This window comes from Artemia franciscana, chromosome 9 (genome assembly GCF_032884065.1).
Source record: "Artemia franciscana chromosome 9, ASM3288406v1, whole genome shotgun sequence".
In the NCBI taxonomy this organism is placed as follows: domain Eukaryota; kingdom Metazoa; phylum Arthropoda; class Branchiopoda; order Anostraca; family Artemiidae; genus Artemia; species Artemia franciscana.
In genome coordinates this window covers 48640982-48660222 of record NC_088871.1, presented here as the reverse complement: position 1 = coordinate 48660222, position 19241 = coordinate 48640982, and the positions used below count along the sequence as shown (strand labels likewise).

General features: G+C 34.3%; 1 protein-coding gene across 3 annotated transcripts in view; it reads left to right on the top strand.

Moving 5' to 3' along the window:
- The window catches only part of LOC136031504 (acetylcholine receptor subunit alpha-like), a 201737-nt gene that overhangs the window by 127317 nt on the left and 55179 nt on the right, over positions 1-19241 (top strand). For all 3 annotated transcript variants that reach the window (XM_065711166.1, XM_065711167.1, XM_065711165.1), the window contains exon 8: positions 1812-1948. In XM_065711166.1, coding sequence (XP_065567238.1) covers positions 1812-1948 — 137 coding nt within the window. The remainder of the gene's footprint in view (positions 1-1811; positions 1949-19241) is intronic.

Genomic DNA, 19241 nt, shown 5'->3' with positions numbered 1-19241 from the left:
GTCGTAGGGCCAGATATAATAGAAGGGATAATAGAATTATATAGAATTATAGATGTTCGTATAAACTTCATAGAGGGCTCATCTCATTCAAAATTGAAAGTTCTATTTGTCATTTTATGATTCAAAAGGGATCAGAGGGCGTTTATCCCCCCTCCCCCCACACACATACGAACTCTCTTTTCGCCAAATGCATCCATCAAAATGTTGATATTGCCAGTTTGTTTGAAATAGTCCAACAATCAAATAGTAAAACTTTTGGGTCAACATATCCCCTCCTCCCAGAGCCCAAGGGAAGGGTTGTAAGTTATGCCCTAGGGAATATCAAGTTTTTAAGTGGTCGTATAAGCCTCTGAGGGGACTCAAACAATTAGAAATTGAAAGTTATAAATCCTTTTTTAAGAATCAAAAGTGATCTGATAGGAACTAACATCCCGACCAACCCAAATGTGCCCGATCGAAATTTGTATATAGCCATTTTGTTCCAATAGACGAAAGATCATATAACAAAGACTCCAGGGATAACACAGCCTACCAGAGCCTGGAGGAAAGTATTATAAGCTATGCCCCGATATATATGGTTTTTATGGAAGAAATGGTAGCATAAACTTCGGAGGGGGGCTTATTCGTTTTTTATTTGGAATTTCTAGTGGCCTTTTTAAGAGTCAAAAGTGATGGCAGGGCAATTAGCCCTCCCCCACCAAGACCCCTTTTGCCGAAATGTATCTCTACAAAATTTTGAGATATCCATTTTGTCTCAAGTAAATCTGGCTCACCCTCAACGAAGTATATTCCCCCCTCAAAAAAGCTCTTGGAGATTTACCCGGAACGTCAACATAAAAAAATTGGCAAAGAGAATGTAAATTAAAAATTGAAAGAATTTCGTATATTTATTCTATCTAAACTCCTTGTTTAACATTTCCCCTGGAATATTCATTCCTCAGAAATATCACTCCTCAAAGAAGATCCTCCCCGTAGGAATGCCACCGAAGCACAAGCCCCCTTAAAAAATGTCTGCATACGTGGCAATAACAAAAACTAAACGTAAACAATCGGCGGATTTCATAGCCTACAGGCCTCTCCCGACGGAATCTGGGGGGGGGGAGGTCAGTTTACACCTAAAGACATAAATATTTAATCTTCTACGTCTACTGAACAAAAAAGCTATCTCAAATTCTTGATTTGATGTGCTAGGGGAAATGGTGGGTGTGGAAGGGGGGTTTAGTTGCCCTCCAATCACTTTTGACATTTAAGAAGGCACTAACCCTTTCAATTTTAAATTGGATGATCTCTTTTCGAAGTTTATGCGAAAGCTTCTTCGATACGAAGTACCCTGGTCTAAACTATATATAGCCTGGTCAATGTATATATATATATATATATATATATATATATATATATATATATATATATATATATATATAATATATATATATATCTTACAGGTCAGGAGTCCTAGAAAATTCGTTAAGAGCCGGAATTTTGGGAAAAAATCCCATGAGTGACGTAATATTTTTGAGCACATCTCACGAGCATACATATTTTCATCAGTAGTTGTAGTATCGTTTTGAGTGTTTAAGATGCAGGTAAATTTACGTAAGAAATATTTGATTGACTAGGAAAGTCACATGTGGCATGTTTTAAAGGACATTTCAAGAGAATAACGTATCGTTTTTATATTACACATTCAACATTAAAAATGGAACATTAAAATGCTAAGGAGAATCTGTCTATTTACAAAAGGTGTCTTTTTTTATATGTTTCTTTTTTTATTTATATGTATCACATAGAAATAAATGTTGTTTTTTTTATAGGTCACCCTGTCGATATCGATTTTGATTAGTCTACACGTGTTTTTCTTGCTGGTAGTAGAGATCATACCGCCTACAAGCTTGGTCGTTCCCTTACTCGGAAAATATCTCATATTTGCGATGATTTTGGTATCTATTAGGTAAGTTTAAAACCATATGTAGTTTTACACACAATAATTATTTTTAGGAGTTGGCAAGAGAAAATTAGGAGAGGGATTGAAATTATTGATATTTTTGGTAATTGCGAGAAATTTTATCATTTGTAGATCCAACTTACGAACATATTATAACAAGTAATTTGGCAATAATAAAGCAACTTGATCTTCAGAGTATAATGGAAATGGGGGCTAAATTCCATCTTTCTAATCATCTAAAAGTCTAAATATTCTTAATGGGTTAAATAATGATTTAGATTTATTTATTGATAAATGGTGCAGAAAAGAGAAATTGAATATAGTTTTCAGTATAAGAAAAAGTTGGTTACGATTAGAGTTAGGAATAAGACATATAATAATGCAAATAATCTTAATAATGAGCAATATTTTATAATATTAGGGTAAAATAAGTAATCACTAATATACAGAATGAATTTGTATTTGCACCTGTGGATAAAGATAACAATAATTTTGCAATAATTTGCCAGAGACTATTGTGATGTGTTATCAAAGGAGCTACGTACAACCAATACGTATGAAACGGTTCAAGAAGAGAATAATACTTCAATTGAAAAAATAAAAGATATAGTTTAAAGAAAAATTGGTATTATAATTAATGATAATGATAAAAATTTTCCTTTCTTTTATTGGACGGTAAAATACCATAAGAATCCATAAACTACGCTTTATTGCTAGCACAGCCAGGTGACCTACTAAAATTGTGGTGACTGACCTATCGGGTTTCATAGGGGAAATTATAAATAAGTTTAAGGCATATTGCTCAGGAACTAAAAGATTTTCAAATTTTTATCCATATTGGAGTGTCAATAATTGAATACGAGCAATAGATTCTCTAGCTTTAGTTTCAGCCAGAATCAAATGAATAATTTAATTTCACCACATTATATACAAATCTACCACATAGCACCATTTATAGCGAGCTGGTTTTTAAGCCAATTAGAATATGAGTGTATTATTTATAAGAAGACCTCAAGTTATGTCAAATATTTGGTTTCAATTAGTAAAAGTTATTTAGATACTGTGTTGGTGATAAATTGTGAAGAGTTAATGGGGATTTCTAATAGTATATACCCTGCTGAGCTAATTTTGAAACCTAGCAATGAGAAAGGGGATTATGACCACTTTTTAGACTTAGATATTAATGTTTCACATTACAATAAATTAGTTTTTAAAATATATTATAAAAAGGATGATTTTAACTATTAATTTGTTAATTTCCCATTCCTTAAAAGCAATACACATTCAAATATCACACATTCAGCTTTTTATTCCCAAGTATTTAGATATTTAAAAATTTGTTGTAATTATATTGATTTTAGAAATAGCAGTCAAACACATAGCCATGAATTAAATGTAACAGGTTTTTCCGCCAATAAAATTGCTTGGCAATTTAAAAAACTTAGTTTTCAGTATAATGAACTTTTAAATAGATAGAATAAAAATTACATGAAATATTGAATGATATTTTGATTTATCTTGTTGGATATATTTTTTCTTCCTTATTTTAGTACATTATGGTAAGTTTCAACTGAAGCAGGTGTTTGGTTACAGGTAGGCAGGGTGAAATAATTTCTTAGAAGGTTTGCACGAAAGTGAACGGTTTTTATTGAAGGATGGTTGTTATACGGATATGGGGTAAATTGGCCGGAATGATATTATTTCAGTTTTGTGTATATATTATTCTGAACCAGTCCCTGGTGATTGGTGATGAAAAAACTATGCTCAAAATTAGTGGGTCTATATATATAATTACATAAAAAAAACTAGTTTTTTTAACTGAAAGTAAGGAGCGACATTAAAACTTGAAACGAACAGAAATTACTCCGTATATGAAATGGGTTGTCCCCTCCGCAATCCCTCGCTCTTTACGCTAAAGTTTGACTCTTTGCCGCAATTCTACTTTTTAAAATAATTAAAAGCTTTAGCGTAAAGAGCGAGGCGTTGAAGAGGGGACAACCCATTTCATATACGGAGTAATTTCTGTTCGTTTTAATTTTTAATGTCGCTCCTTACTTACAGTTAAAAAAACTAGTTTTTTTCATTTAATTTCTGAACGTTTTTGTATTAATGCATGTTTGATTTTGGCTCTCCACCATAGGACTTGTCCAATCTTATTGAATTTTTTGTGTTGAATCAGATCAACAGATTATTAAAATGAAATTTGCATATTAATTTCTTTTTTGGCTAAATGGCTTTCTCTTAGTTTTGATCAGACGATTTTGAGAAATAAGGGGTGGAGAAGGAGGTCTAGTTGCCCTCCAATTTTTCGGCTACATAAAAAGGCAACTATAAATTTTAATTTTTAACTAAAGTTTCTATTAGTAAAAAATATAAGTAACTTAAGAATTAACTTACGTAACAAACTTTTATATTCTTATATTTTTATTATGTAAATAAGGGGGTTTGTACCCTCGTTAATGCCTCGCTCTTTACACTAAATCGTAAGTTTTGTCTCAATTCTTTAAGAATGACCCCTGAATCAGAAAGGCCGTAGAGTAAATAGCTGAAAACTTAAAATACTTTAGCATAAAAAGCGAGGTATTTATCTCCTCCTAAATACCTCGCTATTTATGCTAAAGTATATTTAGAGCCCCTCATATGCGTAATAATCTCTGTTCGTTTTAAGGTTCAATGTTACTCCTTACTTTCTCCTTAATTGAAAAAACTTTTTCATGTTTATTTTTTCATTGTTTTTTTTTTATTGTAGTTTTAGAAAATTCTGCGCCCTTTTCATTGAATTTCTCTTCCCCCATGACATATTTCTCCAAGGAAAGATTTAACCACATAGCCCCCTCCCCTCAGCCCTCTCCCCTCAGCCCCCTCCCCTCAGCTCCACCCCCAAAACCACAAAAAATTCCCCCTGAAAACGTCTCTACACTTCCTAATAACGATTATTATATGTAAACACTGGTCAAAGTTTGTAACTTGCAGCCCATCCCCCAGGGACTGTGGGGGAGTAAGGCATTCCCAAAGACATAGTTATTATGGTTTTTGACTATGCAGAACAAAATGGCAATCTCGAAATTTTGATCCGTTGACTTCGGAGAAAAATGAGCGTAGGAGGGGGCCTAGGTGCCCTCCAATTTTTTTGGTCACTTAAAAAGGGCACTATAACTTTTCATTTCCGTTAGAATGAGCCCTCTTGCGACATTCTAGGACCACTTGGTCGATACGATTACCCCTGTGGAAAAGAAAAGAAAAAAAGCAAATAAACATGCACCCGTGATTTGTCTTCTGGCAAAAAATACGAAACTCCATATTTTTGTAGATACGAGCTTGAAATTTCTGCTACAGGATTCTCTGATGCGCCGAATGCGGTGGTGTGATTTTCGTTAAGATTCTATAACTTTTACGGGGCGTTTCCCCCTATTTTCCAAAATAAAGCAAATTTTCTCAGGCTCGTAACTTTTGATGACAAAGACTAAAGCTGATGAAACTTATATATTTAAAATCAGCATGAAAATCCGATTCTTTTGATGTATATTTTAGCATCAAAATTCCGTTTAGTAGAGGTTCGTTTACTATTGAGCCGGGTCGCTCCTTACTACAGTTCATTACTACGAACTGTTTGATTTGGGTTATTTTTATTTTTCGTGTATATTTCTCGGATGACACTACACAAGGGGATGTCATAAGTTTTATTGGAGGCGCGCTCACTTGCTAGGGTCAGGAATTTAAAGCCTCGAAACCTTTATTGGCAAGTGAGTATTCATCTGAGGCGCCCCGATGTGAGGTGACAACTTAGGCAATATTTAATTAGATTGAAGTTGCTTTTGCTTGTAGTGGTACAACGACGTACTCTTATTAGTGTTAACTTTTCTCGATTTTGGACATGATTATTTGGCTAATGGATTGGTTATACTGTTTTATCCTAGGTGATTGGATGGATGATTAAGGTCAAGACCGTGTTAGAGTACTCATTTTTTTTCATTACTAAATTAGGGAAACATTTCTTTTTTTTATACCAAATAATTACCTGTAAAATATTATAGCAAAAACCAGGGGAGCTGATCATCGTTATCTTAAAATAAAGTAAAATCGTTTTTTTAGAGGGGGGCTGCCTAAATATGAACCTGCCTATAAGTATCTTTTAAAGTGATCTGTTTATTTAGCTGCACTTATTTTCAATAAGCAGTAGTTTGGAGTCTGTGACTTAAACGGCAGCCCTATTCCATTATTTTAAGCGCAGCCCTATCCCGTTACTCCATATCCCAATGCGCTTTTGAAGGTGCAAGCGCCTTGTATCCAGCTATACTCCGTCTGCAGCCATAAAATTTTCTGGAAACATTATATGCCTATTCTTTCGATTAAACCCTTCAATGACTTTTGACAGCCCATATGACATGCACATATGGCGTTATCACAACCCTGTGACATGACAGCACATATGGTTTTATCACAATTTTTGATTGATAATGAAACCCCTTGATGTATTCCATTTAATGTCAAATTAGTTGATATGTAAGAATTTGGATTTGAGCTTAGTTATTATCAATTGATAAGCCGAACTTGAACAAGTAGGATTTTTTAACATAATCATAATGAGGACACTATTATACAAGCTTGTGATCTATATATTTTTAGAGTATGCTTAGCGAATGGGGACTATTTCTCATACAGTTTACAGTCCTATAACATTTACAGTCCCTTTTAGTTACTGAATTGTATGTATATCTCTTATATTTTAAAATCACTCCTTGCCATTTTTGAGCTATAGAATTCATTGCGTGTAATTTTTTGAACCTTTAAAGAGCAATATCAAATCTATAAAAAGAGCGTTTACTGAATTTTTTGTGTTTGCACATTATATATAATCATCAGTTTTTTTTCTACAAAAACGTCCCTCCCTACTAGCTATTCTCAAACTTTTTAATTCAGCCAATGGATTATCTTTGACTCTGAGCTGTAACGGGACTCTCACATCTGTTCTTTTGAGATAAAAACTGAGTCAATAACATTTTTTAGCTTCTAAGCGATTTTCCATTGATTTTACGAAACTTATTGTTTTTCTAACTTAATTTTTTAGGGGGCTTAAAACGTTTGGAGACATAAAATCTAATATTAAGTAATTATTCATGTTTTCAGTAAAACAAAAGGGCTGCCAACATCTTGTGACAGCTCTCAATACTTATCTTTTGAGACAGCTCTGTTTGAAAGGTGTAGAGGCGCATCCTACTCATGATACAGCATCCGATAAGCACTTCCAATACATCTGAATAACCTTAACCCTCTCCTCCTATTGTCTGAATCGAGAGAGGTTATCTGAAATTATATCATTAGCAGTTGAGCAAGTTTTGTATCTGTAATTATACCGGTCTTTCCTAGCTATTAACTCATTGATGAGGGGCTGCAAGCCCCCTTCCTGGCACCTTAAGAAAATCTGATATGGTGCAGATGCTAAGGAGCCAGAACTATGAACTGGGATTCACCGTCTCTATATTATAGATTTTTTCACGACAGAATTCTATTTTCATAATCCTCAACCAAAGGTATGTCCAGGATTTCAACCTCTTCCCCTAAATCAGACACTTAAAATACACATTGTCAAACTTCCCAAAAATGTATGGCTAGGATCTACCTCTTCAATTTTATTTATCTGCTGATAACAATAATTTATAAACCTCTATCTACTGTTCCTTTCTAACACGGATGAGGTCCCACCTGAACCCCCAAAGAAAAAACTCTGATACTTACATTTCAATCCCTGAGAGCTTCTCCTTGAGTATCCCTGAGAAACTTTGAAAAAGTTCATTATAAAATTAATATTGGGTCTCAGATTTTTCCCCTCTCCAAATGCAAAGATTTTGTATTGGGTCTTTACTCTGAGAAGGTATAGCCACAAGACTTGCTCTTGATTTTAATTATTTTTGCTGTCTGAGCACTCTTTTCGGGGCATGCTGTTTTGATAATGGTTCAAATATCGTAATCTTCACTCCTTCCTCCGCCCTAATCCAGGAGAATATTAAGAGAAAATGTCCTAACAATATCCTTTGGGGAAAAGGAGCCAATCCTATCTCCTTAAAAGAGGCATGAGTATGGTTGGGTATCTAAATTGTTGTTATCAGGACATCTGACAAATGGGGTTCAAAATATGAGCCATAATAGATGGAAAATTAGAGGTAATGTATCTGTAAAATTTTCGTTCATATGGAATTCAATCTCTTCGATGGGGGTGAAGGAAGGCAACTCAATTCTGGCCGTCAGGATATTTACTAAAATTCATTGATGGATCCTGGGTTAAACACAGCTGAAAGAAAAAGTAATAGTCATTGTTTGGTCCGTAGGGAGGGTTGTCCTTACCAGATCCAATCATTTTGATGGAAAAGGTATGTCCATTCTTTTCATCATTAAATATACCAGAAAGAATCATTTTACCTCAAGGAAACTGAATGGAAAATAAGAAAAACATCGTACTGTTGGTTCACACCCAAAAGCCTCTGTTTTACCAGAGGTTTATCAATTCTTGTCATGGTGTTATCAAACAGAAAGGGTTATTAGACCGTCCTCGCAGCAGCTGTAAGGTGGAGTTGCTGTCTTAGTTATCATTTTCATCGTGTACGACCACTACGATTTTTTTTTGGCATGGGGGCCAAAGTTTACGTACCTAGGACGGTTCAAGGCATTTTCCCGAAACAGTTTCCAGATTATAATAGAACCCATCCCCCTTCCCTCAAAGTGGTCAGTTTTTTTGGAACTAGTATTCTTGAAGTTGCTCTTATGACAAGAAATTAGTGTCTTCTTTTTTCTCCCCCGCAGAGGTTGTATTTTGTCTTGATGCAGAGAAGGTATAAGTAGAACCCTAATGACTCAGTTCCTATATCCAAAGAACTTGGTGAAGACTCATGAAATAAATAATGAAGCAGGCCATTTTTACGTATTTACCGATGACAAAATTGTGAAGTCTCTCATCCTTCATCCGAGGTCAAAGTTGCAACACAGGAGGAGTTTCATCTTCTTGTTATGGCACAACGCTTCGTGTATACAGAAAAAAAAAATAAAGAAACTTAAACCAAACCAAACAATTCTTTTAAAAGAAGATTCTTTTAAGAATCTTCTTAAGAATCTTGATTCTTAAAAGAATCAAGAAGTTTCTTTTGAGAAAAACATATCCTAAAAAACTAAAAGATATGCCGGGTTTGTGGAAGAAACATGCAGCATGTGAACTCAGGAACTTGAAGTGAAAATTCGATCCTCCGCATAAATTCGGCATTAGATGGCCGCTAAAATGATCCACTTTCGTTTCGTTTTTCTTTTGTGGCATCCAATCGTAGAAACAGTTTTTTTTCTAAGAGGTATAACAAACTTCAAACTTATCTTCGTATTTCAAGATGCACGTGTCAGAAACAAAAAATTTGGATTTTCTTATTAATTTTGAGCTACAGAACTTTGATACCGGAAAAACAAATGCAAAAGCTGTAGTGCTGTTGCACAGAAGAATTATCAACTTATATAATTTTTAAGGATGGAACATTAGCTTTATTTTTGTAAAACACCCTTCATTTCTAAAATAAACAGGGTAAAGACCGGGTCTAACGGACATGAAACAGAAACTTTTATTTGTGGAAAGAAGAAAATCTTTTTTTTCTCGAAGACATTGTATATGTTTGTCAGTTTTGCTCAATTTTTTTCATTTGTCAGTTTTTTTCAACTTTTAGCTTTCGTGACGAGTATCATTGCTCCGCCAAAGGGATAATCGTTTAATTAAATTAATTGACCAAAGGAGACGAGAAAATTGTCCAGAACCTAAACAAACGACAAGATTGTCTCAGAAGAACAAACAAAAGTAATTAAGAGATCTTTCGATTGTTTGCAAATGGTTTTCTAAATCAAATACAAGGTCCTATTATTTCTATCACATTTTATTTGATCCGCTAATTCTCTTCAAATATTTTATTTTTCCAACTTTTTTTTGGCTATTGAAGGTTTATTTGAAGAGGCAAGAGTTGAAAAGCAAATAAAAGAAAATTAAAAATTATGCTTAGTAATTATGATAGATTAATATATTATAAGGTTTCCATATTTTCACGATTTTAGCAAACCATCCCTACCACCTGCTAGTCTTAAGAAAATTTAGTTCAACAGCATTTGTATATCTTTCCGTCCGTGCGAAGTGGAATGAATAGCCAAATTAAAATTGGGTCGCTCACATTTTCTTATTCAAAATATTAGACTGAATCGATCTAGCAAATTATTTGTCAATATTTCTCTAAATAGATGACCCTGTGGTTGCACAGTGGTCAAGGGTCGATTCCCGCCACATAAAGGTTTGGTGACTGGCTTTGCTACTTTTACCTTTACAAATGACCCAGCAACTAAACATCGCTTCAATACCCTCTGCGCCAGCTCTTGGCTCTGGAGGAGCCAATTCCTTTTTCCTTGTTATTCTTTAAATAGTTAATTTAAACCAAGAAGCCTTGAGAAGTCTTCTTTTGTATGACATGGATTTTATTTTATCAAATAGTAAAGTTTTTTTGTGCAAGATGTTAACGGAAAATTTTGTTAAGACGTAAGTGAATATTTTAGCAATATGACTAATAGCCGTCTTTAGTAAAATATAAAGCAAACACCAAAACAAAACAACCGATAAAAATTTAGCTCTGTCAAAACTCCGTGGAAAAATGACGCATGAAAAACCGCAAAAAAAAATGCAAGTTTGTAAATATGTGTAATTACACAACCTGCAAACTTGATAGACTTTTAGCTTCAATACCTCATGAAGGTTCAGCCAAGACCCGTCATTCCTTTACTGTAGTTTTTCACTTCATTTGGTACTATTTTCGTAATGTAGGAAAAACGATTTTAACTTAATTTTGAGGTTCACTATATTCTTTAAAAATCGTAAAAATTCTTTCGGCTCTTCGGTTAATTTTTATTTGCTATCGGAAAGGTGAGATTATAAATAGTCAAGATGTCAATTTTGAATGAATTTATTTCAAGCTTCTTGCTACAACTTAACGTGCTAATAGTAATTGTTTTTGTTTATTTAACAGAAGTAACTTTGGTTTCCTTATAAATGACTAATAAATAGCAAATGGGTAGCCAAGAAATAGATTATGCAGAGGGTTTATAGTAATATTTTCTATTTGCTACCATTTATTTTTTTGTGAGAGTTCTGTCTTTGAATCCAAGTAGCACATTGTGTATTTTTGTGGATATACAAAGTATTGGGGAATCCATCTATTTTTCATACGCGAAGTTATATACAATAACGTTTCAACTTCCATGCAGTAATATATACAGACAATGATGCAGATACACTTTCATTCGAATTTATTTCAGGGAGGGGGTGATGAACTTTAAAAAATTCCTACAAATGTGGACGCTTTATGTGCAAACCATAGAAAACTATGCGATATTGTAAAAATATGTAAGTAGGGCACCAAAGCCTCTCCAAATGTGCCAATTTGCCAATCATTTTACTATATCCACTACATAATAATATTCCTTAAACTATTATATATATCCTCACTACTATGTAGTAGTTTTACTAAGAAAAAATAGAATTTTTCAATATTTGGAAGCAGTTTTGCATAGCAATAAAGCACACAAATACCTAAGGTGTTCCATGCATGCAAGATGCAGGTTCACTGGTGTGAATCCACCACGTTGTGTTCGGTAGCAAGAACAAAAAGGTTATAATAGTCAAAGAATTTCGGAAAATGGAAACCGTAAAGAGAGAGAGAGAGAGAGAGAGAGAGAGAGAGAGACAGAGAGAGAGAGAGAGAGAAGAAAGAGTGAGAGAGAGTAAGAGAGAGAGAGAGAAAGATAGAAAAAAAGAGAGAGACAAATCTTTCTTAGTGATGAATTACTCACTGACTAGTAGCGCAAAAGTAATTGATCATGAAATTTAAAAGTTCGTATAAATAATAGATGTATAATAAGATGAGTAATGTAATGCTTAGTAGTGAACCTAAATTTATTGAAGCAGTAAACCATCATAGCATTTAACCTAGCTGCTATAACTATAATTTTCATTTTACTGTTTCGAATTTGTTTTTACAAAAATAACATTTTGAAATGGCCTAAAAAATAAATTTCATTTGTTACACCTGTAATAAAGTCGACACTTCTAGGAGATTCGCTACACATGGTCGTTAAATTGCATAAGTGATCGACCAGGACGGGGAACAACCTTATCAAAAAAAAACTGAGCACCGATTTTTAGAAATATGAGGAGAAGATGTTTTTTATTTTAATGAAAATGAAGTCAGGCACTTTTCAAAAAACTAGCTTTTTTTTGTTTCCTAAAGAAAATAGAAAATAGGTAGTTTCAAAATATAGAGGGGCAATTGTTTCCCGGTGCCCCAAATACCAGTTGGTGCTCCTATTTGAAAAGAATACTAATGAAAAAAATAAAAAAGTTTTCATCAAACTCAATCATAATAGGACAAGACTAGAGTTCCTTGCACAAAGGCTCAAATGAAAGAGGTATATATTCTACAAATTGATTTTTTTATCTTTTTTAATTCTAAACTGCATGCATTCTGTGTAATTTTCAACTGAGTTTGGTGTTAATCCACAGTATCGAGGGTTCAATATTCAAGTTGGAAATTTTTTTTTATCTGATCTTGAAAGCACGTTTGCCCAAACCTAAAGCCGTAAGTTTGTCAGCTAATTTTCTGGCGGATTTTCGTTGAGAAAATTTTTCAACATAAGCCAATGAGATTGGGTTTTATTATGCAACCTCTGCAGTATAGCAAATTACACTCCTGACCCCAACCCCTAGCCACTTAGTGGTTGGAGAAGTGCAGGCATGCGGTTCTGGAACTACTCAAAGTTGTATATTAAAAGAAGGACTACTTATTATGATACTTACTTGTTAAAATTATTACTTGACCATTCCACCATAATTTATATATATCTATATATACAAAAATAAGTTGTCTGTGTGTGTGTGTCGAGTGACGTCATGTTTGTGTGTCGAATGACGTCATATTTGTCGACTGACGTCATTATAAGGATTGAGCTGTATGCGTCATGAAGTTGTTTGTCGACTGACGTCATGTTTGTCAACTGATGAAATTACATACCGGGACATAAATGACGACCGGGACACAGGGAATGTAAATGATGACCGGGAACCTCAAAGAGTAATTACAGACTGGGACATCCGGACACAAATCACAACCAGGACACAGGGGATATAAATGACGACCGGGACACAGGGACACAACTACAACGGGGACGCCGGGGGCACAGGCGGGATATATAAATGACGACCGGGACACAGGGATTGTTCGAATAGAAATTACAGACCGGGACACCGGGACACAAATGACGACCGGGACACCGGGACACAGGGAATATAAATGACGACCGGGACACTCAAAGAGAAATTACAAACTGGGACACCGGGACACAAATGACGACCGGGACACAGGGAATATAAATGATGACCGGGACACAGGGACACATCATTAGAATAATGAGGCTAGATCTGAATACGGATTGTTTTTCTCATGGACAATTATATGTTGCATGTTCAAGAGTCAGTAAACCTGACAATCTATTCATATGCACAGACAATGGGACAGCGAAGAATGTTGTATATTCGCATGTTTTACGTAGTTAAAAACATATATATATATATATATATATATATATATATATATATATATATATATATATATATATATATATATATATATATATATATATATATATATGTATATATATATATATATATATATATATATATATATATATATATATATATATATATATATATATATATATATATATATATATATATATATATATATATATATATATATATATATATATATATATATATATATATATATATATATATTCACAGGTGGGACACAGGGACACAACTACAATGGCGCGTAACTAATATGGCGCGTAACGACTTACGCGCTCGGGAGGGCTTGGGGGGCGCGAAGTGCCCCACCAACTAGGTGTTAGGGTGGCGCGAAGCATCACCCCAACAGCTAGTATTTTCTAAAAACGTAAGATTGTTTATCCAGAAAGGGAGAAAGACAAATTAAAACAGTTCTGTAAGAGAATTCAGGTAATTCTTCTCAAAATTTTTGGAATGAAAATAAAACTTAGTTTATAACACCATTTATCGACCTACACAAGAAGTGATCTTTTATGGAAATTTCAAATCATTTCTAAGTAATGAGTTGCTTTTCTATTCAAAGACTGGTCAAATACCTCCCTAAGCATAAAGGCACATTTCTGTTGAGCTAGAAAGATGTCACATGTCGCTAGAAAGATGCCACAAGCATGTGTATATGCATACTTGTCCGCTTAGTTACCCTTTTTTGTCGAAGCTTCTCGCCTAGAGCTACTTTCTTAAGTGCTACTAAATTACATTTTTTTCAATGAAAAATAGAAGATCTATTCCATCTTTTTCAAAAACTCCTAAGCTTGTTTTTTAATTCAATACAGTAGTGACAGGTCAATCTATTTAAACCGAGTCATAGGTGTTGTAAAAAGGGGGCTACCATTCCCTCAAGACATTATTACAAGGACCTGGATCTTGTGCAATACTAGAGCACACCTGTAACGGTATAGTATACTTACTTCCTAGGGAGCGTTTTTAAAAGATGCAAGTGTTTCTTACGTAATAGGTTTTTTTTTCCTTGGTTGTTACTTAATAAGGTTTCTTAGTGTTCTTTAGTCAAGCGGAAAATCCCTGGTTGTAACTGGGGTGGACACTCCCGTGGGTGTTACGTAATGACAGTTCACACGTGGGTGTTATGTAATGATGATGCATATATGGGATATGACGCAATCTAACATGACTTGTTCCTTCAGAGCCCATGGTTAGCCACCACTTGTAACTCCGGCGGACACACATGTAGGATGTTACGTAATGACAATAAACACGTCGGCTATTATATAATACTTTAAAAGATTTGAATTTTACTTTCAGGGTGTTTTTCTTTTTTTCTCAGAAGATCTTCATATTCCAAAGATTTTTGTCCGCATTATGATTCGAAAGGGATAGGGCTGCCATAGACACCGCTATACGGATGAAATATGAAAACCTTTCTAAAATTATGATTTGACGGATATATTCTACATGACAACATATTGTACACAAGGAAAATCCCATGTCCTGCTTACTAGAACGATTAAATTGTTCACATTTCTCCAGCCCTTTCCAAATGAGAGCACACAAGATATCCCAATGCTACTGATTTTGGTTCTATTAAATGCACCTGGCTGTTCCTGTGCTATTAATTTTCTAATGTGACCTAGACAGGTTAAATTAATAACTGAATTTGCGAGATGTCACATGGCATTGGCTTTAGATATTTCCTTGCGTAAATGATTACGTATTGAAGCTTTATCCTGGAATAAGAAATCAGAAGCATAAAGGGGTTTGTTAACTGTTTATTTTGTAGGACTACCTGCACCTTTAAAAACGAATGCGCCAACGTACAGCAGTACCGCTACTGAAGCTCGAGTCTCAATATGCGTATGGATTTTCGATAATTCTGAATGAATTAACTATCTCAGAATTTTCACGCAACAGCTTTTTTGGTCTTCTTTTGGTAGAATTGTTATTTTACATCAAAAAATGGCCGAAAACATGCTTTCAGTGGGACAGTCTTTTTGGCCGCAAGAAATGTCCATGTTAGCCGTTTATTTTATAGGACTACCAACACCCCTGATAGCGAATACACCACCGTACGACAGTACCGACCCTAAAACCCAGGGCTCAATGTGCGTACAGTTTTTCGATAATTCTAAATAAATTGAATATCTCAGAACTTTCAAACAATAGCTTTTTTGCCTTCTTTTGGCTAAAATTGTTGTTTGGCATCACAAAATGGCTGAAAACACCACATTGCTGTGGGACAGTGTTTTTGGTCAAAAATAATGTCTAAATCAGCCGTATGTTTTGTAGGACTACCTGCCCTTTTAAAAACGAATGCGATATCGTACGGCATTACAGCCTCTGAAAATTGAGGCTCATTATGTGAATAGTTTCTCGATAATTATAAATCAATTAAATATCTCTGAATTTTCACAAAATAGTTTATTTTACTTTTTTATGCTAGAATTTGTGTTTTGCGTCCCAAAATGGCTGAAAACATGAAATTGCTGTGGGGCAGTCTTTTTTCTAAAATAATTATGTATATTAACCGTTATTTTGAAGGACTATCTACATCTTTAGAAACGAATGCGCTACTCTACGGCATTACTGCTTCTGAAACTCGACGCTCAATATGCCTATGGTTTTTCAATAATTCTAAATCAATGGACCAAGATAGTCAATTGATTCAGAATTATTTAAATACCATACGCAAATTGAGCTTTGTAACGGTATAGTACCTCTGTGTAACAGGGAATGCTTTCTAAAAGATGAGGGGTCTCTTACCTAATAGGGTTAGTCTACCTTGTTTGTTACCTAATTCGGTTGGTTAGAGTGCGTTAGTCAAGCTGGGAATCCCCGGTTGTAACTGAAGGGGAGACACACGTGGGTGATACTTGAATGACGGTTCACACGTGAACAGTGACGTGATCTAGCGTGACTTGTCTCATCAGGGTCCATGGCAGACTCCCGCTCGTAACTTTGGAGGACACAAACGTGAAGTTTTACGTTAATGACAATGAATAAGAGGGTTGTTATTTAATATTTTAAGATATTTCATTTTCTTTCAAGGCCTTTTCTTTTCTTTTTTTAAAGGATCTTTATATTCCAAAGGTTTTTTGTTCGCATTAGGATTCAAAAGGGATAAGGTTGCCATGGAATGGAGCACTAGGCAGAGGGACTATGAAAGCCTTTCTAACATTATGATTTGGGTGATACATTCTACATGAAAAACTATTGCACCCAAGGAGAATCCCCTGTCGCGCTTACTAGAACGATTAAATTGTTCACATATTTCCAACCCTTTCCAAGTGAGAGCCCTCAAGCATCTCAGTGCTATTGATTTGTGTTCTATTAGGTACACCTGGCTGTTAAGGTGTTGTTAATTTTCAAATCTGGCCTAGATAGGTTAAATTCGAGACTGAATCTGAGAGATGTTATATAGCATTGGATTTATATATTCCATTGCGTAAATGATTATGTATTGAAGTTTATCCTGTAATAAGAAATGTAGAGAATGATGGCCTTAGCACATAAAAATTTTATTAATAAAATATATTCACAAGCAATATTAAACACACAAAGAGCTGGTAAAACACAACAAACGAAAAGCAAAATGTAGAAAAAACTTATAAAGGATAAAATATAAGCAAAAAGAACCATGAAATAAAGAAAGATAGAACTCTAATAACTAATTCCAGGGGGAGTGGTGGAGGATTTGATACTAGAGATCAATTTAAGCCATATTAAGAGGTATTTCTGAGAGTTCCTAATGAAAATGCATCGTTTCTGTTGCTTTTTTAGACAAACCTGGAAGAAAACATGACACATTTTCTGCATTTTTTTATTTCTGAGAGTTTAAAATGAAAACTTCTCGTTTCTATTGCTCTATTAGGCGCACCTTCAAGAAAAAGAGATAGATTTTTGCATTCGGTTATATCAGTAATGTTTTAATCAAAATATCGCGTTCCTTTGAGCCAATTCTATGCATATTCTCGCCAATGTGACAATATGTGGCTGGCCCACCTTAGGAAGAAGTTCCAGGGGGAGAAGGATTTTATTAAAGGTAGTGTTTTGTTTACGCTTTAGTTCACGCTTTACAAAGCTCCTACAAGCAAAATAAAGAAGTTTAAATTTTTGGCTAGAATAAATATCACAAATGCGTTTGTGCTCTTGGACAGTCTTTTTAGCAAAAAAATAAATATCTATATTAACCATTAACTTTTTAAGACTACCTGCTCCCTTAAAAGCAAATGCGCCCCCATAGGGCATTACTGCCTCTGAAACCCGAACAAAATTTTCACACAATACCTTTTGGATATTGCTGCCTCTGAAACTTTAGGTTCAATATGCGTATAGTTTTTCAATAGCTCTAGATCAATTAACTATATCAGAATTTCAGCTCAATAGTTTTTTTTTACTTTTTGGCTTGAATAGCTGTCTCGCATGGCATAATGCCTCGAACTCCGCTTTGCTATGGGACCGTCTTTTCGGCTAAAATAAATGTCTATGTTACCTCTTCATTTTTCAGGACTTCCTGCACCTTTAAAAATGAATAGGCCACCGTACGGTATTACTGCCTCTGAAACCTTAGGCTCAACATGCGCATAGTTTATAGATATTTCTAGATCAATTAACTATATCAGAAGTTTCACACAATAGTTTTTATTTTTTTGGCTAGAATTGCTGTTTTGCATCACATAATGGCTCAAACTCCGTTTTGCTATGGGACCACCTTTTTGGCTAAAATAAATGTCTATGTTAACCGTTATTTTTGTAGGACTACCTGCATCTCAAGTATAAAAACAAGAATATTGATTTCGGAGTCAAAAGTAAATTCTTAGCCTCGTAACAACAAACTAATCTATAATACTTTTCGTAGTCTTACAGGATCTGTAATATCAGTAACTTCCATTATACGGTTAAAATTATCTTGAAAAGCTTAAGCTTGAAAATAATATTTTTAAATTCATTAAACAGCATACAACATAATGGATTGAATTATCAGGTAACATCTTGGTTTCACCCAACGTTACTTGAAATAAAGAACATATCAACCGTAATATTAACTTCGGAAGTCCAGTTATTTCTCTCTACAAAATGGAGAATTTCAAGCTGTGATACGAATTCTTAAGCGAGCTTGTAGTCGTAATACTAATAAGATTTATTTACTTCGAACTTGTCTACAAAGAAATCATGAAATTTTCTTTTCAGATTCAAAACGACAGTCAATCCTTGGACGACACTCATTGTGTCGAAGTGATGCCAAATTAAACGAAAAAAAAACAACAGTCTAAAAATTCCTTGCTTTTACATTGTCAAAAGTCTACTTAAATGTTTTACATTGACCATACAAAAACGCCTAAATTGTTTTGTGTTTGCAGAGAAGCGCTAGTTTTCTGTAAACCAAAAAACATAGGAAATATCACCGATTGATTTATTTGTACTAGTTTGGTTGATACGTTTTTTTTTTGGATGTTCTAATGTCAACTTTTGTCTTTTGTGTAACAAGCAAAGCTTCTTGGGCCGAATCATTTTTTTACGTTTGTAATAGTGTTTCAGTATTAATAAAATGATTGATTGATTGATATATGTTAGATAGGCAGGGAAGTAATAAGTTTTGTTCGTTTTAAGTTTCAATTTCACTCTTTACTTCCCTCGGAAAACTTTTTTTTAAGTTAATAA